The sequence below is a fragment of the Eucalyptus grandis genome, chromosome 4, assembly GCF_016545825.1.
Source record: "Eucalyptus grandis isolate ANBG69807.140 chromosome 4, ASM1654582v1, whole genome shotgun sequence".
NCBI classification, from domain to species: Eukaryota; Viridiplantae; Streptophyta; class Magnoliopsida; order Myrtales; family Myrtaceae; genus Eucalyptus; species Eucalyptus grandis.
Window position 1 is genome coordinate 15,829,756 of NC_052615.1, and position 25,240 is coordinate 15,854,995.

At 38.6% G+C, this 25,240-nt stretch overlaps 1 protein-coding gene, 1 long non-coding RNA gene and 1 pseudogene across 2 annotated transcripts; 2 read left to right on the plus strand and 1 right to left on the minus strand.

Annotated features, from left to right (window-relative positions):
* Positions 1-726: 726 nt before the first annotated feature.
* Positions 727-4,987, plus strand: LOC104442733 (putative receptor-like protein kinase At4g00960). The gene is made up of 8 exons (XM_018872584.2): positions 727-1,238; positions 1,858-2,209; positions 2,709-2,834; positions 3,200-3,327; positions 3,415-3,625; positions 3,761-3,998; positions 4,146-4,296; positions 4,425-4,987. Exons 1-8 carry the CDS (start codon positions 768-770, stop codon positions 4,755-4,757), a joined length of 2,010 nt encoding a protein of 669 aa, XP_018728129.2. The 5' UTR covers positions 727-767; the 3' UTR covers positions 4,758-4,987.
* A 9,454-nt stretch (positions 4,988-14,441) lies between these two features.
* On the plus strand, positions 14,442-18,690 carry LOC120292901 (annotated as a pseudogene).
* A 4,477-nt stretch (positions 18,691-23,167) lies between these two features.
* Positions 23,168-25,023, minus strand: LOC120292903. The gene is made up of 2 exons (XR_005550541.1): positions 24,968-25,023; positions 23,168-23,463 (listed from the first exon to the last, which is right to left on the minus strand). It is a non-coding gene; the product is annotated as an uncharacterized LOC120292903 (long non-coding RNA).
* Positions 25,024-25,240: the final 217 nt, after the last annotated feature.

Consider the following 25,240-nt stretch of genomic DNA (forward strand, 5'->3'; position numbering starts at 1 on the left):
TTTAGGATGGTATAGAATGTACTTGTGTTAAAATATCTCGCATCGTTTGTTTATGAGATTTATATATTCTTTACATGCGTATGTCGTCTCTTCATCTGCTTGTTAAATTTCACATGTTGTTCCTAACCTGAATTGAGCAAGAGGAAGGGTGTTGAATTATCTCACTTGTTTAGCTCTTTATGTATATGTGGCCTCTCAAGTCTTCAGGTTAGACTTTTTAACAGTGAAAATACTAATTTAGAATGCGCTTTTATTCAATTCTATAATGACACTTCTTCTTCTTCTTCTTTGTTTTTCTGGTTCGGATGCTAGCTGCGGTATTGCTCTTTGATTTATTATTATTTATTTTTAGAATGAATTCTCGTGTGAAGTGCTATAAGCACCAAGAGACTAATTTAGCATTAAGTTTGTTAATCATTGCTAATCATTGGAATTTTTATATTTCGGGGTTCGGCCTTATTCTTTTTGCATTGCTTTAATTTAGTAATAAAAAAATTAAGATTTATTTATATATTTATAATATCTTGTTTATAGCACCTCAGTATCTTATTTCGGGAATTAAATATCATCACCGGAGTCCCGTCACGACCGTTGTAGCGTCACGATCGGGATTTCTCTTAAACCGGTCAAAGTCAACGGTCAAGTCCGCTGGGCAGAAGTCAAAGTTAGGCGCTGATTGGTTCAAAGCCGTGTGGCTTCCCGCACCGGATAACCACCCCCTCCCTCCCTCCCTTTCCGACGGAACTGAAACTCAAGACAAGCTTCCGATGATCGCTCCGCCGCGTTCCGCCGTCCCCCTCCTCCTCTCGCTCCTCGCCCTTGCCACCTCCGCCCATGGCGCCGACCCTCTCTACTACTTCTGTGGGACCAACGGCAACTTCACCGCCAACGGCACCTACGGGGACAACCTTAACGCCCTCCTCACCTCCGTCGTCACCGCCACCGCCGCCGACTACGGGTTCTACAACCTCTCTGCCGGCGGCGGGAGCGCCGATGCCATCAACGCCATCGCCCTCTGCAGGGGCGACGTTGGGGCCGCTGACTGCCGGAGCTGCCTGAATGACTCGGCCCCCGCGATCACCGGCCGGTGCCCGGTGCAGAAGGAGGCGATCATCTGGTACGACAACTGCATGCTCCGGTACTCGAACCGCTCCATTTTTCGGGCCATGGAGGATTTGCCCGCCTTCGGCTTGGCGAATCCCAACAACGTCACCAACAACGTCGATCAGTTCAATCAGGTTCGGAATTGCAAAGTTCAGCTTTTAGCATGCAGACGATCGGCATCTTTCGTTTGGACAACCATTTGCATTGCATTTCGCTTGTTTCCAAGAAAGCAGAGTGCATGATGCTTCTGTACGCGTTGACTTCGCTTACTTCATGGAAACTTTCCATAGTTTTCAACATACTAAACTATGAGAATCCTTATCTCCGCTCGACGACGTGCCGACGAGGCAGATCGGTTAAATTGGGTTGCTGTTTGAGTGTAATTCATCCTTGTTTAGCTGCACTTTGTAATTCATCATAGCACTTGTTGTCATTATATCACGGTGCTGGTTGTGTTTTTGTGATCTTGTTCTCCAAGAACGTGTTTTTTTTTTTTTTTTTTTTTTTTTTTCCCCTTTCAGTCTTGAATTCTTCAACTTTATGTTCCCTGTAAGGCATTGGGATTTGGCACATAGCTTTTCAGGTAGTATGAGCTCACAGGAGCATTTGATTTGAGGTCTCATTCTTGGACAGCAGCTAGCAATTCACATCGCATTAAGGTTGAGTAGGGATTTATGGTGCAGGTCGTGACGAAGTACTAATTCTTGTCTTGTTGTCCTGACAGTAGCTTATAGTCTTGGTTCTGTTTTCTAGGTTTTGAGAAATCTGACGGATGGTTTGAGAGACCGAGCTGCGAATGGCAATTCGAGGAGGAAATTTGCCGTCGGGAACGCGACAGCTCCAAACTTCCAGACTCTGTTTGGACTAGTGCAGTGCACTCCAGACTTGTCGCAGCAACAATGCGACAATTGTTTGGTGAATGCTATTGGAAAAATTCCTTGGTGTTGTGATCAGAAACAAGGAGGAAGGTATGTTACTCCCAGTTGCAATATCAGGTTTGAAGTATACCGCTTTTTTTATCCTTCGGCTTATGAGTCGCCACCATCACCACCAGAATCGCCAGTTTCTCCTCCACCTCCTCCAACGAATAACCCATCCCCTAAAGGTACTTCCTTTTAATGTACACTTATATATGCCAGAGCATTCTATTTGTGTTTTCAATTGTCTGTAGGAGAAACACGACACTAAGTGTGAGCAAGGTTGCTTTCGACTTCAACGAGCTCCTTTTACAAACAAGAGACTCCTTCCCCTGCTCCTCCTCCTTTGAGTATGGTTGCATTACGTGTATTTTAAAGCATGATGTAATTTAATTTTTGATTCTTGGTTTAATAAGTTCCTGAGACACTTATTTTTCCTCTTGAATGAGGTATAAGCATGAAATAAGTAGCAGATGAGAAATTAATGAGATTTCTGATGCATCATGAATCCTCCTTTCTTTCGATTTAGGTATCACCGTCTGAAGTAATTTCATCAGGAAACTGATAGAATAACACCAAGGACTGCTTTAAATGTGCAATCCCTCCTAAAATCTGTTCTTGGTAATTGGGTCTAAACACGGCTCCCTGCTAGTTTCTTGTCTAACATGAGAGCTCTTCCTTTTTCAGGAAAGGATACTAACTCAGGTCGTATTGCCCTCATTATCACAATCCCAGCTGTTGGATTATCTCTTTTAGTTGCTGGAATATTATGCATCTGTTTGAGGTCAAGAAGATTGAAGAAAAATTTCGAAAGTAAGTTCTCATTACTTTTGCATGACTGATTTTCATAAAATACTGGATGAACGCAACCTATGTGAAACAGATTACCAGCCAGTTTGTTAAGCCTTGATGTGCCAAAGCTAGTAACTTTTCGGTAATTCAGAGGTCGGTGATTTCTGACTGAACGAGGAAAGATTCACTGTGGACTATAGATATTAAAGTTCACTGATTGCTCTGGAAAATATTTTATTTGTTAGCATCACCCAGGGGCTCAATTTTCCTTAGAATGGATTATATGTTAAAAAAGAATGAATTATTATCAACTGTTAAATCACCAGACAGGCTTACTGATAATGTGGAATTAGACAATGAGCAACTTCCGATTTTCTACTTTGTAGCTGTACCTGTAGATGAAATCAGCAATGCAGAATCCCTGCAGTTCGACTTGAATATCATCAGAGAGGCAACAAATGACTTCTCTGACTCAAATAAGTTGGGACAAGGTGGATTTGGCGTAGTTTACAAGGTAATCACTGCAAATTGTTCATTCATAAAATAACAGAGAATTTGAAACATTCACATGTATGTGGCTGCTTTTTGCATTCTTTTTCAGGGAACATTGGCCAATGGACAAGTTATAGCAGTAAAAAGGCTGTCCGTAGATTTGGGACAAGGTGATCAAGAATTCAAGAATGAGGTCCTCTTGGTTGCAAGGCTTCAACACCGGAATTTGGTTAGGCTCTTAGGATTTTGCCTGGAGAGGAGAGAAAGGCTTCTTATATATGAATTTGTACCAAACTCAAGCCTGGATCACTTTATATATGGTATGATCTTGCCATTTTTGTTCCAGCATCATCCGATTTAAGAGTTTTTGAAGTTCATGTTCTTGCCAATCTGTATTTAGAAAGTCACCTTGCCCTAGTCACATCAGTGTAACCTTTCGTCAATGTACTATGCAGATCCTGTTAGGCGTAGCCGGCTGGATTGGGAAAGGCGTCAAAAGATAATAGGGGGCATTGCTCGTGGGCTTCTTTATCTTCATGAGGACTCTCAACTTCGAATCATTCATCGGGATCTTAAAGCGAGCAATATTTTGCTTGACGCAGAGATGAACCCTAAAATTTCAGATTTTGGTACAGCAAGGCTATTTGCGGTGGATCAAACTCAAGACGCCACAAGCAGGGTTGTTGGCACTTAGTAAGTAATACATAGCGGAGTATCTTAAAATAAATCCAGTTATATTTCCTGCACTCTTCTCCATATAATCTGAATAGCTAGTAGATGGAAAGGCACATCATCTTAAGTGGAATTGCGTTGAAAGTGCTCATTATTCCTCTGATGCAGTGGGTACATGGCTCCGGAGTACGCAATGCATGGATTGTTCTCTGTCAAGTCAGATGTCTTTAGTTTTGGGGTGTTGCTACTAGAGATTATTAGTGGTCAAAAAAGTAGCCGCTTCTGCAACGGGAATACCACAGAGGACCTTCTTAGCTATGTAAGAAAATATCTTTCAATCACTTTCCTTTTCTGAAAGAATCACCAGGAAAGAGTGGCGGACACAAACTCGAATGAGTTGAGCAACTGTCCTTACCATGCTGAGTTTGTGTTTATGATTCATTGCAGGCATGGAGGAGTTGGAGGGAAGGGACCCCTTCAGATCTCATAGATCCTAATCTGGCTGATGGTTCGAGGACCGAAATGTTGAGGTGCATTCATGTTGGATTGCTGTGTGTTCAAGAAATCGAGGCCGACAGACCAACCATGGGTGCGGTGGTTTTGATGCTCAGTAGTTACTCCACCACCTTGCCACTACCATCACGACCTGCATTCATTTCCAGTATCCCTGAATCTAACACAGCTTCGCGGGTGATGGTAACTCATTCAAATCAATCCGAAAACAAAGAAATCCGAGAATCAGTGAACGAGGCTTCTATCACCGAGCTATATCCTCGATGATCACAGATTGGAGTCTTAATTTGTGTATCTTCTGTTCCATTGAGGATGGAACAACGAGGCAATGTGCCATATCAGTACATCATTTTATATTGCATTATTTCATGTGTTGAATGGAATTTGGGATGATTATATGCTGCTATGGTCTTAAAAATGGGTGAAGTGTGTTGCTTATATTACTGGCTATAGACGATATGTACTCTGAAAAAAGTTAACTTCAATTTTATATTACATTAATGGGAAAGATATTTGAAAGTTACTTTGCATTATGGAAATGCTATTAGTCAAGTATGGATGTTGAATTTAGATATATCAATCGTTAGTTTCTTATGAAAAAACTACTGAGTCTCATGAATAATTACTGTACTTTCCCACATGAAATTCTTTTGACCAATATGAGAAATTACTAGCTACAGAAATGTTTGAACTTACTTTTGTATGTGTGAAGTTACTATCAACAATGGGAAGTAGCAACTCCCAACTTGCCGTATAAAAAATTGGTGAATGAGTAAGATAAAGTTGGCAATTTCATATAGTTCAATAAAAGTTAGTAAGTTATTAAAGATAAAGTTGGTAAATGAACTGTCGTGAGTTTCCTCACATGTGGTCACAGGCTCTCCCATGCTCGCACCTCTCTTGTCCTGGCAATGAGTAGGTGGTAAAAGATGGTTCATTCTTTAATAAAAATGTTGAAAATATGTGAATTTGTCGAGCATGAATAGTTCCTTCATCGAGTACCACCACTCATACCTTGTCTTGATAGAGTAAGGGCATCCCATGTTCAATTAGAATATGAAAACGTAACTGAATTGATCCTAATTACTCTTCGGGACGGAGTGGTCATGCATGAATATTATAATATAATATTATATGTTGACTTGTCTTCATCGGGTCGTGCCCTTGTCTTGCATGAATTTGTTTAAATATGTTGACTTGTCTTCATCGAGTACCCCGGCTCGTTCTTTTAAATATATTATAATATAATAATAAAAATAATATTTAACAAAAAATTAAAAATAACAATTATTTCCGAAAAATAAAAAATATCTCATATTTTTCCAAGAAAGCCAACAAGTCAGAAAAAAGCCAAAAATGAATTATATTTTCAGAAAAAGATCAAAAATCCAAAGAATGCTTTTCAATGTCCAAAAATAAGAAAAAGACCCAAAAAAATATTTTTTCTCCACAAAATGCATGGAAAATTCCTCAAACATTCAAAAAGCCTTAAGATTTAAACAATACTAGGTACCAGAAGGACATTTGTGATTAACTAGTGTTATCAAGTTTCCGAACCTAGTTTCTTTGGTTGCATAAGAGCAAATATTTCTCCCAATATTTCGCTTGCGTTTCTAATCAACTCACCTTGAATTGATTAGTGGCAACTCCATTTTAAAATCAACTTACAAGTTAAAAACTTGGACGATTAAGTCGTGAATTGGTGGACTTGTGAGAGTTCAAGTTAAGCCTAATAGACCTAGCCGAACCATTAGCCTCCGCAAGCGCCCGTCCTTAATGGGGACGCTGAAAAAAGAGGTCGCGACAATGTTCTCTTTGACCCAATCTGACCCGAAATGTATAAGACCCGTAACGAAAACCCGGGTCATGTTGGGTCCGGAAAAGATGAAGATTTACATGAAATATGATATAATTTAATGAATAATTATACCAACCAACATATTTTAATTTTACACAACTTCAAAAAAAAGAAAAAAGAAATCACGCCTGTGCAACGCATGGGTATGCTACCAGTTTAATTGGAAATCAAATGATAATAGATCATCATGTAATCGATTTTCAATAGAAAAGATAATGCTGGATCTCTTCGTGTTCCATTTAATAGTCTTATTGTATTATATTCATTTAGCAAGATATACTGATTGGTGTACAAACCTAAACTTTCCCATTTTAGCTATTTATTCTTAAATTAAATATATTTATCCCTTCATATTCATTGCTAATATCTATGATCATCAATGAAACAAAAAATCAATTATACAGGAAAAAAAAAGTCAAGATTATCTTAAGGAACTTTTTCAGGTAGAAAAAAGAGAATGGCATCTACTTTGCTACTAGCTTATTAAGAGGTACGAAAAAAATCACCAATGAACAAAAAGAAAAATGAATGAGCTAAGAATTTGATATAAATAAAAAATTCGACCATAATCTAAACCATTGAATGATCGCAAACAAATATACAGACCAAATCTGAATACACACGAAATGCAACAATAAGATTAACCAGTAAATACATGGCTTGTCATTTGAAAGATGTTGATATATTGATGCTCACACGAAACGATACGATCATAGATACGAGTATAAATCGTTAGCCATAATGACACCCTCCGTTTGAATAATGGATCTCCTACAACAACAATGAACATTTTCGGCCGCCTGATTTGGGCAACAAACTCACACTAATAACATCTTGGGCTCGGTCTTGGGCTGCCTCCTCCTGCTCCTCCTGCAAACTTAGAAAATCAAAGAAAGAAGAACCTTAAAAAGAAGTTAACAACCCTGCTACATCTCTTGTAGAATTTAACAACGATCGTCATTTTTATTTATTAAAATTCGAATTTATAATTATAGAATAACCATTGTGTCGTATTGAAACATTATGATTGTTCATAATAGATTGACAATTATTTTTAAATTCTTTAATTTCGAATTTATTAGTTCTATCTAATAATTATTAAGCACTCTCACGACCTTTTAACATTTGGAGAGTTGTGTCTATGTGGGCATAACTTATTCTCCTTGAAGTGTTGTAATTTTTCATAAATTATGAAATTCGGAATTAAAAAATAATTTTATTTTTTAATTCCGAATTTTCAATGTCTTTTCAATATGTTTTTTGAGAAAATATCAATTCGGACATAACTTCTTTCAAAAGGTTGCATTTTGTTCTGAAAAAGATAATATATATTCACAGTTTTTTGTCTAAAGTTTTTTGACAATCTCGAGACTTCTTTCAAAGATATACGGTCATAATTTTCAATTGTTTCCTTTTGAGAGATTCTGGAAAACTGCTAAATTATTATCCGGAATTCTCATTGAGACTTTGTTATATCTTGGAGGATTTTTATTAGTAATCATTAGCAACATTGTGGAATAAATAATTTCTTAAGGAGAGTATTAACACACCTCAAAGTCAGATTCCATTTTCTTTTTTTCCTTCATGACCGATGATTTTTCCTTCATGTATTTTTATATGTATAAAGATAAAAGGAATTTTTTTTTTTCTTTTATTTATTTATTTTTTTCGAGAGAACGCAACCGGAAGAAGACAACCTCGCGGGCAAAATCTCAGAGATGGATGAAGAACAGCAGAAGCCGAAGAGGACGAAGAAGGAGAAGAAACAGGCGCTCTGTGCCATCTTTTCTCTTCGGTTCTTCAGAATCTTGTTTTTATCTCCAATTTGTTCTCCGGTTGGTCCTGTTTATTAAAAAATAAATAAAAAAAGAAAAAAATTCAAAAATATTAAAATATTATTAAAATGTGTCAACATCGCAAAAGATCTTTGGTCAAAGTCGTTCTTGGTAGGCTTTATTTAACAAGTTCTTCAGAATCTTGTTTTTATCTCCAATTTGTTTTGTCCAGAAAATCTTTGGTCAAAGTCGTTCTTGGTAGGCTTTATTTAACAAGTCTTTGTCCAGAAAATTTCTGTGCGGTCCCTTTCTGGGCAAGTTCCATGCACATCTCATTTTAATTAAATTATTTGCATCGACATCTTTGACTCCTCCATTCGATATCTCAATTATTGAACTATCTATTTATAAATGTCATCCCAATTGTATATTGCACTAGCGATCACCCAAATGAACCGAGTCAACATAAATCAATTCTGACTACTAGAAATAGTTGCCTAGCAATATCTGACACATAGAATAATGTCCGACCTTCAAATTTACGTATTCAAAATTAGGACAAAATTACAAAAATTTTCCATGTGCCGTTGTTAATGTGCTATGGTCCTTGTCCAAATTTGGTTTGCGCAGCTTGTTTTGGCAGATTTGATTTTGAACCAATATTCATTACAAATTTTAGGATTGTCTACCATTTAATCTTCTCCATTTTCTAATACAGTTTTGTCAGGTATATCTTAACCCAGACTATCTAACATTTCCTCTTAAAGCATGATCAATAGTAACATTGCTACTTATAGTTTGTTATGAACATCTATAACACATTAAAAATAGGGTAAGATGGTCTTTACACTGCAAAATAATATAGAGTACGGCAAATATTTAATGAAAAACTCCATTATTCGCATCGATTTGCCTAATGATACACTGAATATGGATGAAATGTAGATGTGACCCTACCTAAAATATATCCTTGGAATAATAAATACATGAAAAGAATCACATGATATTTTCAGGTCAAGTTCTACTTAGAGAGATTAACGCAAAGGAAAAAGGGCATATTAGTTGGTTGTAGGCACAATGTTAAAGTACGTCATACAACTTAGGTTACCATGAATTATCGCAAAAGAAAAGAATTAGTCATATAATTTACTGATTATGCAACATCATTACTCGACAAGGATTACTAATGAGAGACTTCAGCCTGTGTTATGTTCCTATGCTATTATTGTACTGATTTATAGTACAATTTGCGACATGATTAAGATGTTGAAGGGTATAGTATTGACTTGTCAATGTTTAAGACAACTCCACAATTCCTTAACTAGGGAAAGACTAAAGAAAAGAGCCTGAATTTTTATGTTCTAATGTTTTGGAGTAACATATTTAGGATGTATTGCCGATTTACCACCTTTTATTCGGACAAAGGGCTTCCAACGATAGCAACAGATGGTTAGGCAAATTAAATTCTTTAAATAACAATAATTCTAAAAAAAAAAATGTGATTTCGGTGCAAATATGAACAATTTCTTCATATATATATATATATATATATATTATATATTATATTATGCTGAGAATCCGGCCTAACTCAACTTTACGAGAGCACATACTGACTATACCTCGGGGGAAACTAGCCCAGCAATCCACTGTCGGAGCCTCCTGCTTAATTTACAAAACCACTCTAAGAGTTTCGAACCCCTGACCGTTCAGCCCAAAGGGGCACGATCTCAACCAGTGTAGCCATGCATGGGTGAGGATTTCTTTAGATATATTGATCCTTTGTTTAGGTAATAAAACTTACATGAACCGCATCTAGGGTTCCGAAGCCTGGATATTCTCCCCCTAGAAACTTGAAAGTAAGAAAAGCTGGAAAGGTTGGAATTCTCCCGATTTTTAGTAGAAAATTTACTTACATGTGCAAAATTTAATGCGATAAAAGTTGATTAAAAGTCCACAAATATGAGGTTGAGACTCTAATCAGATGTATAGTTGACCCTAACAAATACACACATATACATTGTCGCGACCCAATTTTTCGGGGTGAGCCACCTATGGTTTGGCTAATGGATTGCTAAGTCTTTAAGCTTAGCTCGGGCTCTCCCAAGCCCATACCAATTCGCGACTTATGTTTTAATTCTGAACATGCAAATTTTTTAATTAGGAGTCGCAACTAATTTATTTTTGGTGGGTCGATTAGAAACCCAAGTAAAGTAATGGGAGATTCACCTTACTCCTACGAAAGAGATTTATGAGTTCGGGGACTTAGTTACACTAGACTATCCTAGTGCCCTTTCGGTACCTTTTTATTTCATTTTTAAAAAAATGTTTGGTAATTGAATTGATTTTAATTTAACTTCCTAACATGCGAGGTGATCATACATGTACGCATACCACCAATTTAACACTCAAGAAAGCAATTAAATATTGCAAAACATATCTAGGAGCAATGAAAGCATCTGCATTATTAAATCAGAATTCACATCAGCAGCCCTAGATATGATTTCTAATTAACATGCAATTTCAATTTTTGTTTTCACTTTATTTAATGAAAATCATGACTTATGCAATGCATGTTAATAATCTAATATGACATGGCAGCATGACCTAAACTATATGACATGAAGAAATGCAATAATTAAATGCAATCTAAATGACCTAATTCTAATGACATGCAATGCGATGCAATAACATACAAAATTATTTAAACTAAGATGACATGCCGCATATAATTTAGCACGTGAGTTATATGTCATGCGACATTTATTAAATGATTTAGTCTAATGACGAGGAAGTTCTAATGAACCTAATAAAAACTAAATGACGTGCATTTGATATTTCTATTTAAAAATGAGAAAATGATCTAGCTAGATTAAGATTCTATCTAATTTAAACTAAGGATTAAGTCACATTAAATCCTAATTTAAACTAAAATATTATCTTAATCTAACATGTAATTGATCTAATATGCAATGACGTGTGGAGCAAGCCCTAATTCTGCATGATATTTTTTTATCTTTTATTTTTTATTTAAAATTCAAAATTTAAAATTGCCACGTAATTAAACATGCAACTAAAATCAAATTAATGCATTTTGTTTATATTTTTCAAACTGAAATCCTTATCCTAGATATGCAAGATAACAAGAAATATTCTAAAACAAACTAAATCTTAATTGGAATATTTTTTGGATTTTTTTTAGTGGTTTTCAAAAACAAACAATTATCAACTAAACATTAAATTTAAACTAATCAAGGCATCCAATCAAGTAAAGAATTACAATGATCGAAAAAATAACATGTCATCTCACAAGTCAAATTAACGATTACTATAATCTTGAATGTCACGACAAGAAGATCAAAATAATTAAAAATCTGATCCGAATTCTTACGGATCAAATTAATAGTTATATTGATTCAATAATTAATGTGATATCGACAAAATGCCCAAAAATTAATATAATTAAAAAAATGATCCGACGTCTTTACGGACCAAATTAATAATTATATAGTTATGGGCAAAACCTTAAGGATAATGCCTAAACTATACAAATAATTAAAATTGACATCCCATGCTCTAACTTAAGCAAAAGCACTTAAAATAACTAGATAAAAAATAATAATAAAAGGATAAAAAGTAAATCACCTAAAAAGGAAATTAAAAAAAAAAAAACAATGGTGGACGGCGCCGGGCGGAGGATGGCCGGCGTCAGAGCTCCGGCGAGGGCACAGCAGGTGCACGGTGAGGAGCTCCGGCGAGGACATTGTCGTGGGTCGGTACGGGCCTGCGTCGCGGGGGCTGCGTCGGGGCGCTCGGATCACGAGCTTCAGCCGGCGGGGCGCTGCAGGGACGACGGGAGGCCTCTGGTGGCTGCGATGAGGCTCGGCACCGGCGAAAGGGAAGTGTCGAGCTGGGTCCGGGGCTTCTGTCTTTGGGGACCTCGGATTTGCAAGCGGAGGGACTCCGGGTGCTGGATCTCGACTCGACTGCGACTCTGGGTCACCGGTGGCTTGGGATCTGACGGCGAGGTGGTGCGGAGGCGGAGGCGCTCGGGTGCTCGCGGCTGTGGAGGCTCGGTCGTCGGATTGCCTGGCGTTCGATGCCGTTGGTGAGGGCAGAGGGTCTGGCAGTGGCGCGGCGGAGTGAGGCGGTGGTGCGTTGGAGGCTGGCGTCGCGGTGCCGGTGCAATGCACGGTCGGCGCGTCGGGGTCTCCGCGAGTTGCAGCGGCGGCGGGTGAGGAGTGGCTCCGGCGTCACGAACCAGCGCGGATTGGAGATGAGGCGGAGCACGCGGATTGGCGAGGTAGCGGATTTGGGGAAGATGATGAACAGTAAAGGTCAAATCAACCTTTACCGTTTTTTACTTTTCTCCTCTCTCTCTCTCTCTCTCTCTCTCTCACTCTCTCACTCTCTCACGTTCTGACCTTTTCTTTTTTCTGCAGTTTTTCCTTTTGCACTTTCTGCAGAAAAATTTTCTTCTCCTTCTCTTTTCTTTTTCTGAATTTTTTTTCTCCAGAGAAGCCCCCGAAAGAAAAAACTGAACCCCTGTTTATAGAGTGAAAACCCAGTCTGTTCTACCTACGAATTATTTGCATAACAACCCAATTGCTGAGGATTACCTTCGAAAAGACGAGACGTGCTCAACCAAAAAGAAGTTCCAAAATCTAAAATCATCTGTTAAAATCTTCTAAGCTGACTCACTCGATTATTGAAGATTTTATATACTGACTCAGCGATTGAAGATAATCTGAATTTTCTTTTTTGTGAAGATTTTCTAGACAATTCACTCAAGATAAAGCTCCATTAACCAACTTTAAAATCTTTCGAAATCTCTATCCGCAACAAAATATTTTAGAATATTCCTTATCCTCCTTAATATTCCCAACTTTAAGATTATAGAGCGATTTTTTAATTTCCAAAAATCATCATAATATCGTATCAAATCTTAAATTTTCACAAGATAATTAATTAAACATAACGACGGGCTTGGGTTAATTTTCTTCATGAGCTTAGTCCAGCCTGTTAATTTAAAACCCAAAACCACCAATTCGACCCATTCGCCACCGGTCCAGTAAATAAAATGCAAAATATGCAAACTAAATGTAGCTATGCAATTAATATATATTTTTTAAGGATAAAATTAACCCCTAATTTTTATGCAATAAATGATTAAATGGATCGCCAAAATTTAGGTGTCAACATACATATGGCCTTCATTTCTGCATGAGATGCCTTTTTGAAGGATCAAAACCAAGAGAAGAAAACTAAGTTTCAAGAACAAATTATAGAAACTGAGAGAGGAAGAACACAAGCTCTCTTGGCCATTTTTGTGCAATCAGCTTTCACACTACTCTCTCTCTCTCTCTCCCCTTTCCTCTGATGAGCTGTTTTTGGGTCGTTCTTTGTTTTTAAATGGGTAGTTCATCATTCAAGGTCGTCTCTCTCTCTCCCCTTTCCTCTGATGAGCTGTTTTTGGGTCATTCTTTATTTTTAAACCACTGTTTTTGGGTCATTCTTTATTTTTAAACGGGTGGTTCATCATTCAAGCTCGTGCCTGGAGAAGAAAATTCAAAGTTTTTGGTCATGAAATTTGGACACTCTTGTCATTTTCCAAGCAAACAGTTGCAATTATCTCGTAATCATGGCATTCAATCCCCCGCAACTTGCCAAGGAAGAAGAGAAACAAGAAAATAGGTGGTGTAGATTGATTCCCAATTTGGTATAGGATATTGAAAAAATCGAGTTGTCAGGCATTTATACTATCACTTGGATCTTATCTCAATAGACTATTGGAATCTACTCATCCAAACGCCGTGACTCATATTTTTTAGGACGGTATAGAATGTACTTGTGTTCAAATATCTCGCATTATTTGTTTACGAGATTTATATATTCTTTACATGCGTATGTTGTCTCTTCATCTACTTGTTAAATTTCATATGTTGTTCCTAACCTGAATTGAACAAGAGGAAAGGTGTTGAATTATCTCATTTGTTGAGCTCTTTATGTATAAGTGGTCTCTTAAGTTTCTGGTTCGGATGCTAATTGTGGTATTGCTCTTTGATTTATTATTATTTATTTTCAGAATGAATTCTCGTGTGAAGTGCTATAAGCACCGAGAGACTAATTTAGCATTAAGTTTGTTAATCATTGCTAATCATTGGCGTTTTTTATATTTCGGGGTTCGGCCTTATTCTTTTTGCATTGCTTTAATTTAGTAATAAAAAAGAACTTAAGATTTATTTATATATATTGATAATATCTTGTTTATAGCACCTCAGTATCTTATTTCGGGAATTCAATATCATCATTACCGGAGTCCCGTCACAATAGTCGTAGCGTCTCGGTCGTGATTTGTCTTTAGCCGGTCAAAGTTAACGTCGAGGCCGCCGGCAGAAGTCAAAGTTAGGCACTGATTGGTTCAAAGCCGCGAGGCTTCCCGCACCGGATAACCACCCCCTCTCCCTCCCTCTCTTTCCGACAGAACTGAAACTCAAGACAAGCTTCCGATGATCGCTCCGCCGCGTTCCGCCGTCCCCCTCCTCCTCTCGCTCCTCGCCCTTGCCGCCTCCGCCCATGGCGCTGACCCTCTCCGCCACTTCTGCGGGACCAACGGCAACTTCACCGCCAACGGCACCTACGGGGACAACCTCAACGCCCTCCTCACCTCCGTCGTCGCCGCCGCCGCAGCAGATGGTCGCGGCTTCTACAACCTCTCTGCCGGCGGCGGGAGCCCCGACGCCGTCAATGCCATCGCCCTCTGCCGGGGCGACGTCGGGGCCGCCGACTGCCGGAGCTGCCTGAACGATTCCGCCGCCGAGATCGCCCGCCAGTGCCCGATGCAGAAGGAGGCGATCATCTATTACGACAAATGCATGCTTCGTTACTCGAATCGGTCCATCTTTGGCGTGGTGGAGATTTCGCCTTACTGGCACGTGTGGAACGTCGACAAAATCACCAACAACGTCGATCAGTTCAATCAGGTTCGGAATTGGAAAGTTCAGCTTTTAGCATGATGACGATCGGCATCTTTCGTTTGAACAACCATTTGCATTGCATTTCGCTTGTTTCCAAGAAAGCAGAGTGCATGATGCTTCTGTACGCGTTGACTTCGCTTACTTCATGGAAACTTTCCATAGTAAACCATGAGAATCCTCATCTCCGCTCGATGACGTGCCCGACTATGCGGATCGGTTAAATTGGGTTGCTGTTTGAGTGTAATTCATCCTTGTTTAGCTGCACTTTGTAATTCATCATAGCATTTGTTGTCATTATATCACGGTGTTGGTTGTGTTTTTGTGTTCTTGTTCTCCAAGAACGTGTTTTTTGTTTTTTTTTCCCCTTTCAGTCTTGAATGCTTCAACTTTATGTTTCCTGTAAGCCATTGGGATTTGGCACATAGCTTTTCAGGTAGTATGAGCTCACAGGAGCATTTGATTTTAGGTCTTCTTGGACAGCAGCTAGCAATTCACATCGCATTAAGGTTGAGTAGGGATTTATGGTGCAGGTCGTGACGAAGTACTAATTCTTGTCTTTTTGTCCTGACAGTAGCTTATAGTCTTGGTTCTGTTTTCTAGGTTTTGCGCAATCTGATGGATGGTTTGAGAGACCGAGCTGCAAGTGGCAATTCGACGAGGAAATTTGCCGTCGGGAATGCGACAGCTCCAAACTTCCAGACTCTGTTTGGACTAGTGCAGTGCACTGAAGACTTGACGTGGCTACAATGTGACAATTGTTTGGTGAATGCTATTGGAAAAATTCCTTGTTGTGATCAGACAATAGGACGAAGGTACCTTACTCCCAGTTGCAATATCAGGTTTCAAGTAAGCCCCTTTTTTGATACTTCAGCTTATGAGTCGCCACCATCACCACCGGAATCGCCAGTTTCTCCTCCACCAACTCCAACGAATAACCCATCCACTAAAGGTACTTCCTTTCGATGTACACTTACCTATGCCAGAGCATTCTATTTGTGTTTTCAATTGTCTGTAGGATAACATGATAATAAATGTGAGCAAGCATGCTTTCAACTTCAATGAGCTCCTTTTACAAACAAGAGACTCCTTCCTCTGCTCCTCCTCCTTTGAGTATGGTTGCATTACGTGTATTTTAATGCATGATGTAATTTAACTTTTGATTCTTGGTGTAATAAGTTCCTGAGACACTTATGTTTCCTCTTGAATGAGGTATAAGCATGAAATAAGTAGCAGATGAGAAATTAATGAGATTTCTGATGCATCATGAATCCTCCTTTCTTTCGATTTAAGTATCACCGTCTGAAGTAATTTCATCAGGAAATTGATAGAATAACACCAAGGACTGCTTTAAATGTGCAATCCCTCCTAAAATCTGTTATTGGTAATTGGGTCTAAACACGGCTCCTGCTAGTTTCTTGTCTAACATGAGAGCTCTTCCTTTTTCAGGAAAGGATACTAACTCAGGTCGTATTGCCCTCATTATCACAATCCCAGCTGTTGGATTATCTCTTTTAGTTGCTGGAATATTATGCATCTGTTTGAGGTCAAGAAGATTGAAGAAAAATTTCGAAAGTAAGTTCTCATTACTTTTGCATGACTGATTTTCATAAAATACTGGATGAATGCAACCTATGGGAAACAGATTAGCAGCCAATAGGTTAAGCCTTGATGTTCTGAAGCTAGTAACTTTCCAGAAATTCAGAGGTCGGTGATTTCTGACTGAATGAGGAAAGATTCAGTGAGGGCTATAGATATCAAAGTTCCCAGATTCCTCTGGAAAATCTTTTATTTGCTAGCATCACCTAGAGGCTAAATTTTCCTTAGAATGGATTATTTGTTATATAAGAATGAATTACTATTAACTGTTAAGTCAGCAGACGGGCTTACTGATATTGTGGAATTAGACAATAAGCAATTTTGGATTTTCCACTTTGTAGCTGTACTTGTAGATGAAATCAGAAATGCAGAATCCCTGCAATTCGACTTGAATATCATCAGAGAGGCAACAAATGACTTCTCGATGCAAATAAGGTGGGCCAAGGTGGATTTGGCGTAGTTTACAAGGTAATCACCACAAATTGTTCATTCATAAAATAACAGAGAATTTGAAACATTCACATGTATATGGCTGCTTTTTGCATTCTTTTTCAGGGAACATTGGCCAATGGACAAGTTATAGCAGTAAAAAGGCCCTCTGTAGATTTGGGACAAGGTAATCAAGAATTTAAGAATGAGGTCCTCTTGGTTGCAAGGCTTCAACACCGGAATTTGGTTAGGCTCTTAGGATTTTGCCTGGAGGAAAGAGAAAGGCTTCTTATCTATGAATTCGTACCAAACTCAAGCCTGGATCACTTTATATATGGTACGATCATGCCATTTTTGTTCCAGCATCATCTGACTTAAGAGTAATTGAAGTGCATGTTCTTGCCAATCTACATTTGGAAAGTCACCTCTTGCTAGTCACATCACTATAATCTTTCGTCAATATACTATGCAGATCCTGTTAGGCGTAGCCAGCTGGGTTGGCAAAGGCGTCAAAAGATCATAGGGGGCATTGCTCGTGGGCTTCTTTATCTTCATGAGGATTCTCAACTTCGAATCATTCATCGGGATCTTAAAGCAGGCAATATTTTGCTTGATGCAGAGATGAACCCTAAAATTTCAGATTTTGGTACAGCAAGGCTATTTGCAGTGGATCAAACTCAAGACGCCACAAGCAGGGTTGTTGGCACTTAGTAAGTAATACATAGCAGAGTATCTTAAAATAAATCCAGTTATATTTCCTGCGCTCTTCTCCTTATAATCTGAATAGCTAGCAGATGTAAAGGCACAACATCTTAAGTGGAATTGCGTTGAAAGTGTTCATTATTCCTGTGATGCAGTGGGTACATGGCTCCAGAGTATGCAATGCATGGATTGTTCTCAGTCAAGTCAGATGTCTTTAGTTTTGGGGTGTTGCTACTAGAGATTATTAGTGGTCAAAAAAGTAGCCGCTTCTGCAATGGGAATACCACGGAGGGCCTTCTTAGCTATGTAAGAAAATATCTTTCAATCACTCTCCTTTCCCTAAAGAATTGCCGGGAAAGAGTGGCGGATACAAACTCGAATGAGTCAAGCAACTGTCCTTACCATACTGAGTTTGTGCTTATGATTGATTGCAGGCATATAGGAGTTTGAGGGAAGGGACCCCCTCAGATCTCATTGATCCTAATTTGGCTGGTGGTTCGAGGACTGAAATGTTGAGGTGCGTTCATGTTGGATTGCTGTGTGTTCAAGAAATCGAGGCCGACAGACCAACCATGGGTGCGGTGGTTTTGATGCTCAGCAGTTATTCCACCACCTTGCCACTACCATCACGACCTGCATTCATTTTGCCCAGTATCCTTGAATCTGACACTACTCCGCTGGTGATGGTAACTCATTCGAATCAATCTGAAAACAGAGAAATCCAAGAATCAGTGAACGAGGCTTCTATCACCGAGCTATATCCTCGATGATCACAGATTGGAGTCTATATTTGTGTAAATCTTTTGCTTCATTGTGGATGGAACGACGAGCCAATGTGCCATATCAGTATATAATTTGATAATGCATTATTTCATGTGTTGAATGGAATTTGGGATGATTATATGATGCTATGGTCTTTAAAAATGGGTGATATCTATTGCTCACATTACCGGCTATATACGGCATTTACTCTGAAAAAGTTACTTCAATTACATTTTATATTAATGGAAAAGATATTTGAAAGTTACTTTGCATTTTAAAGGTAGAAATACAGTGTAAGTGCCAAAACTTGGCACATGGCACACTTAAATACCCAAAGTTACTTTGCATTATAGAAGCAAAAATACAACACAAGTGCTAAAATTTGACAAGGAGGAATATTAAGTGTCAAAAGTTCGGAAAAGTATACTTAATTGCTAATTTCTTTGAAAAATTGGACAATTAATGTGATATCCAGATTTTTCGTTTGACAAAATAGTGAGCCTCAAATGTCGCCATATTAATGAACTCACCACGCCACGTTAATGAACTCGCCTTTGGCACCATCAAGACAACTCAAACCGTCAAGTCGACATTGTAGCAATGCGCCACTGTCACTCCGTCGTCCTGTGCTGTGTGGTTGAGACGCCATCCGAACAAGTCACCAGGTCTAGCGATCACCTCGCATTGCCAAGCCCACTATTAAATTCCATCACCAGATTTTTCGTCCCTCGCTTCAGCAGTCTCGGTCATGGTTGAACCACCTTGGCCATCGGACCGCCGCCGTGACAACCACCAACACTAACACCACCTCAACCCACCGGCCAGCAGCCCACATCAACCCACAAGTGCCCCAAGTCAAGCCACCAACGCCCAAGGACACCTCGGCCGGTCAAGGGGACCGGCTGTCCGTTTCATCTGAAGACAACAGGATTTCAAGCGCCTCCACCAACGACACTCGTCGGCACCGAGAGAACGCAACTCCAACAGCAACGCTTGAGGACCCCAAAAGAAGTCGCTACACTTCTTCCTCTCTTTATTCTTTCGGCAGATTACCTCTCCTCACCGTTCTTCCTCAGCAACTCACTAGTTTTCCATCTGCTGCTCACAACAAGCAGTCGCCACGTGCTTTGTTCAATAGCCAACGAGGAACAGCCCCTCTTCTCAACTTGAAGCTAGGGGCAGTCCTTTCCTCGCAACTCAACCAAGCCGTCGCTACTGCCAGCCTCGCCTCAGTCCCGCCGAGACGTCACTACAATTCACGAGGACTTGAGGCTAGTAGATATCCTCCGTTCTATCCTATAGCAATTGACTGTTGTTTGACGAGGATGATTTCCTTAAAATCCAGTAGGCATTGTTTGGATCCTCATTCGATCGAAGGTTTTTATTGCGTTACCTAGCTAAATTGTCGAATTCGAAATAGTCAAGTTCGCGGTTGTATTGTAGAATGCATAGTTGGCCGAGATCTAGCACGTACGGGGACTGAGGTGGCTGAATTCCTAAGCAAAACTAATACTTGGATTGAAGACAGATTCGAATTCTAGCGGAACCCCAAGTTTTGCTAATTATGTACCGACTTAGGTGATGTGAATTTCATGTGGCATTTTTCTCTTATTGGCTATTCTACGACATACTTTAATTTCAGAATTTTTAACTTCGTATGACAAAACAATATTTGAAAAACTACAAGGTTTGAAATCTGTTTTCGAGGTCACTGAACCGACCTCTGTTTGCTTTCAATTTTCCAAAAAAAATTTGGTCAAAAATTTTAACACGTGTCCTTCATAAAAGTTGTAGAGTACATCTTATGGTACTGTATATTAAATTTCCATGATTTTTCAGTCTCATTTAGCCTACGAAATATGTATTTTACTTCTCTATTATGTTTTGGAAATTTTTATTATTGTGGGCCCGGATTACAAAAATTATTTAGAACTGTACAAGCTGAATCGGACTTTGAGCTCTTCAGAAAAATTGTCTCTCTAGATCTTGTCTATCTCATATTAAAGTTTCATAATTTTAAAACCCGTTTACCTAGACAACAGCTATTGTTTCTAAAGACACACGGAACACCTTATAAGGCTAGTTTGGGGCCTAGGATGTGGGATTCTTTTTGCAGTTCACCTAATATTAGCACGAGTGAGTTTATAGTAGTCTAGAGGTTTAACAATGACTGAGGATTCGTTAGATTCATGCTTGAGTCATTGAATAGTAGTAACGCCAACGTGATTTTAAATTGAATTATAGAATTACTGCATCATGAAGTGGATGTGTGACTAAGAATGCCGTCGGTCCTTGGGACGACAATGCCTTCGGTTGTAGTAGGGATGCCTTGAGGAGTAACTAGGTTTCTCTAGATGTCTGAGGGGCCTAATGCTAATCCCCGTATGTCCTCGTGATGCTAGGTGGGTGTGAGATGCTCAGGGGTTACAGGTTCCCTGAATTCAACCTTGGTACTTTTAAATTGAGTTAATGCTTTTATTGATCTATGTTATTTTGAAATGGTTCTTTGATAATAGTTGTACTTTTAAACCAGTGGACCTTCCGCTTGCTTGGTTTAGACTCAATAGTTGTTGACTTTATCTTTTCAGATCAATAGAAATGTCGATCCCACCTGCCTCTCTTATGGTTTGTTATGGGGTACCGGTCGATTTCACTTGGCAAGAGGACGAATCCATAGACCCTGGTTTCCTAGATACGCTTTTCATCCGGATTAAGTCTCATTTGGTTGTGGATATTGAGCCTCCGACCGAGCAAGTCACTCTTGGTTCGTCGAAATGTACGCCCACATCAATGTGCGCATGGTGGGTCCCCTCCCACTGTTCCTCAATGGGCTAGGAGATGTAGGCAACCCCGCCAAATAGAAGGGAGGTAGGAGGGCAGTTGGATTTTTGAGAACTTGGAAGATTTTGATTGAGCCAAGGGTCAAGGTTAGGCGACCACGTGTACAACTAGGTTGGGATGGGGTGACCGACTTATAGTACAGTGTAGTCAATAGTACTAACCTTTTGAAATTTCCTATTGTACCCAAACTATCGCCTGGCAAATGTATATAAATAAATAAGAAATGAAGTTGCCTAGTTTATAGAAGTCCCTGTACACCCCAGGATTACTTTAGTTCTTTACGCTTTTGCATGCTTAAGAAAAAGTGAAACAAAAATGATAACTGCGCTAGTAACTCTACATTAGTTGTGACGTGCTGAGGGCGTCGCATCTCTAATGGTATTAGAGCATAGGTTTGACTAGAGTGATAAAGTGTGTTAGCAATTGAAGGAGCTAGGATGAGCGCTCGCAATAAGATACTAAATGCATATGTTTAAATTATTTTGGACAACGGGTGATGGACTATCACTTATAAAGTGCGGGTAACAATTTTAAGTTATCTGTGTATTTCAGTGACATTCATATGTTACTGATGCGATTTTGCTTATGGTTATACGATTAGTGATGCCGGGTCACTAATTGTTTACGTGGGTAACGCTCAAGATTTGCAAGAAAACATGGTGAGGTCAAGAAGTTCTTCTCCATCGAGGACAGAGGCCAACACTGACAAGCTAACATGATATCTCCTCCAAAAAATTCAAATCATGCATATTGAAGTCTCCTATATCCATGAGCAGATTCCACGCTTGACGGGCTTAAAACAAGTGCTCTCGAGCAGGAACGATGGGAGATGACAATCAAAAGATTTTTTACGATTTCCCTATTCAACCAAATACATCACAAAAACTTAACGAATGGTGGGTAACAAGCTCTCATTTTAACCTCAAATATTGATAGGATTATGAGATTGTTGGTACATATAGCTACATTGTTTGATCGTAGGCATTCCAAGGTGAGTGGTGTTATCTCTTCTTCAAGTTTATCAATTCCTGTTTCGAAAGCAATATGGATTATATATTATATAAGTTATGGAATGGGATTGCTATTGCATAACAAACTAGATCAACATTTACCATTTCTTGATTATTTATGAATGTTTTAGAAAACGTGTTATGGAAGTTGTTGTGAAAGTTTACATATATGTGTTATGTTGCAAACAAATTTATTGAATGAGTTCTAAAATAATTTGGGAGACATTTTGAAATGTTATTGGTTTATGAAATGAATTCCGAAATGATATGAGTAATGTCTTGTATATTATATATTTTATTTGATAAATAGAGTAGGGTAAGATGATATATTTTGGGTTTGCAAAACTTTTTTTATAGAATTTCATTGGCTTTGAGTTGTTTTATGAAATGTGATTTGATTCAGTATATGAAACCAATTGTCATATGGACTGGTAAAGGGGTAAGTGTTATATGGTAATGTGAACTCATGTGAGCCACCTTTAGGGCCTTAAAGTCAAACGTGCTACATGACAACTCGAGCCACGTGGAAGTCACCTCTAGGACCTCATACTATTGATATATGTTGGTCAATGATTAAGTGCTACACAAGAATGAGAACGTGACTTTGTGGGAAAAGCTAAAAAGGAAGGTGTGCGGGTAGAGCTGTCGAAACAAGACTATTTGTTCAGGCAATAAAAACGCGGCAAGATACAGTAAAAAGTATATGGAGAAAATCTGAATACAACATGAATGAAGTAATAAGCTTAACCAGTAATTATTTGACTTGTCAAGTAAAAGTTACGATATATTGATGCTGACACGAATTGATACGATAATAGGTATGGGTACAACATATAAATGACGATTTGACCACACTGATAGGGTTCATGTGGTTCTAATGTAGTGGAGAAACGGTTGTGGTGGCACGATAACCTCTGTTCGAACAAAGGATACCACAACAATAACCATTCGGTAGCCTTATTTTTGTAATAAACTTGCATCAATAGCATCCTGGACTCAACTTTGGGTTGCCTCCACTTGCTTTACCTGCAAACTCAGAATAGCAAAAAAATTAAAAATTAAAAAAGAAGTCAACAACCCTACTACGTCTCATTTAGCATTTACCAATCAGTAACTTGCTCATGTCGATAACCATTGATCGAAAGCCAACAAGCGCGAGACTCAAATAGGAAGAATCAGTTCAGAAATGCATGTGTGAATGTATAAATCGTTCAAAGTCAAAGTCGAGCTTGGAAGAGCTCAATTCCAAAAGTATTTGGTCAAGAAAATTCCAGTGCTTTCACTTTCTGAGCAAGTTGCATGCATTTACCTTATCGCCCTCCCATTTAATCATTTTCACTGCGTCCTCGACCTTGGCTAGTGCTCCCATTTGATATCTCAATTATATGAACGGCCCGTTCATATGAGAAATGTTAGTTACGAGATCTATCACTCAATGCATCTAAGGTTGAGATAGAAAAGATCGTCATCCAAGTCATTTGTTAAGCTAATGATTGACCCGAATGAACCGAAAACAATATTGGGCACCCAAAATAATGTCCAAGCTTTTATATACTGATCGTAAAAATAAGGATACAAAAAATTCATGTTCCATTATTGATGTGCTATGGTCCTTGTCCAATTTCGGTTTGCGCAGTTTATTTTGACATGTTTTATTTTTGAACTAAGATTCAATCCCAATTCTTAGATGATCTATCTTAAAATCAATTCCGCTTTCCAATACACTTTTTTTTGTGCATATCTTAACCCGTACTATCTTAATATGTCCTCAAAAAGCATGATTAAGATAATTCACAAAACCTATGATGAACAAACAAAAGTAGCAATGAAACGATACTTATAATTTGTCGTGCACATTTATAGAACCAAGTTACCATTTTTGGAGGTGGTAAACACATCTAAAATAGGGTAAAATTGTTTTCTGCATTGGTAAAATGATGTAAAATACAGTAAATATATCATAGAAAAGTCCATAATTCAAATTCATTTGCCTCATAATACATCGAATATGGATGAAACGGAGGTGGGAACAACTGAATATGTGTGTAAACTATATCCTAGTAATAATGGGTTCACAGAATATCTTAAGTTCAAATTCTATTTAGATGGATTTATGCAAAAGAAAAGAGCTAATTAATGGGCTGTATCCATAATGTTTAATATGTGGATGTATACGACTTAGTTTACTATGAATCAACATATGTTATTAATTATGCTATTGCTGTGATGGTTTTTAGTACAATTTGGCGCATGATTCATATATTAAAGGGTATAGTATGCACTTGTCCGAGAAGTCCTCATTCCATTAACGAGGGAAAGACTTCGGAAAAGAGCCCTGAATTTTTATGTTCTGTTTTTTTCGGAGTAACGTATGTACGATGTATTGCCAATTTACCACCTATTATTCAAACGAAGGACCTCCGACAATGGCAACAAACGGTTCAGCCAAATACATTCTCCAAATAATAGTGATCTAAAATGAAAACATGGTATCGATGCAAAACACGCGCAAGTTTTCGTAGGTACTTACATCAACGACATCCAGGGCTCCCCGGCGGGTCTCCTGGAATTGCCGGCCCTTTGCCTCCGAAGAGAAAGAAAGAGCCAGAAAAGATTAATAATTCTCCTGATCTTTGTTAGAAAATTGACTTGTGTATGCTAAATTAGATGTGTAGTTGAACACTAATCAAGACACGCTTATTCATAAACATACCTGATAAGCTGTTTTGGCCCCTTTGCGTCGTTCCCTATTTATACAGAAGTGGTTCTTCAGTCAAGGTCGTGCCCGCTTAAAGTTCAAAGT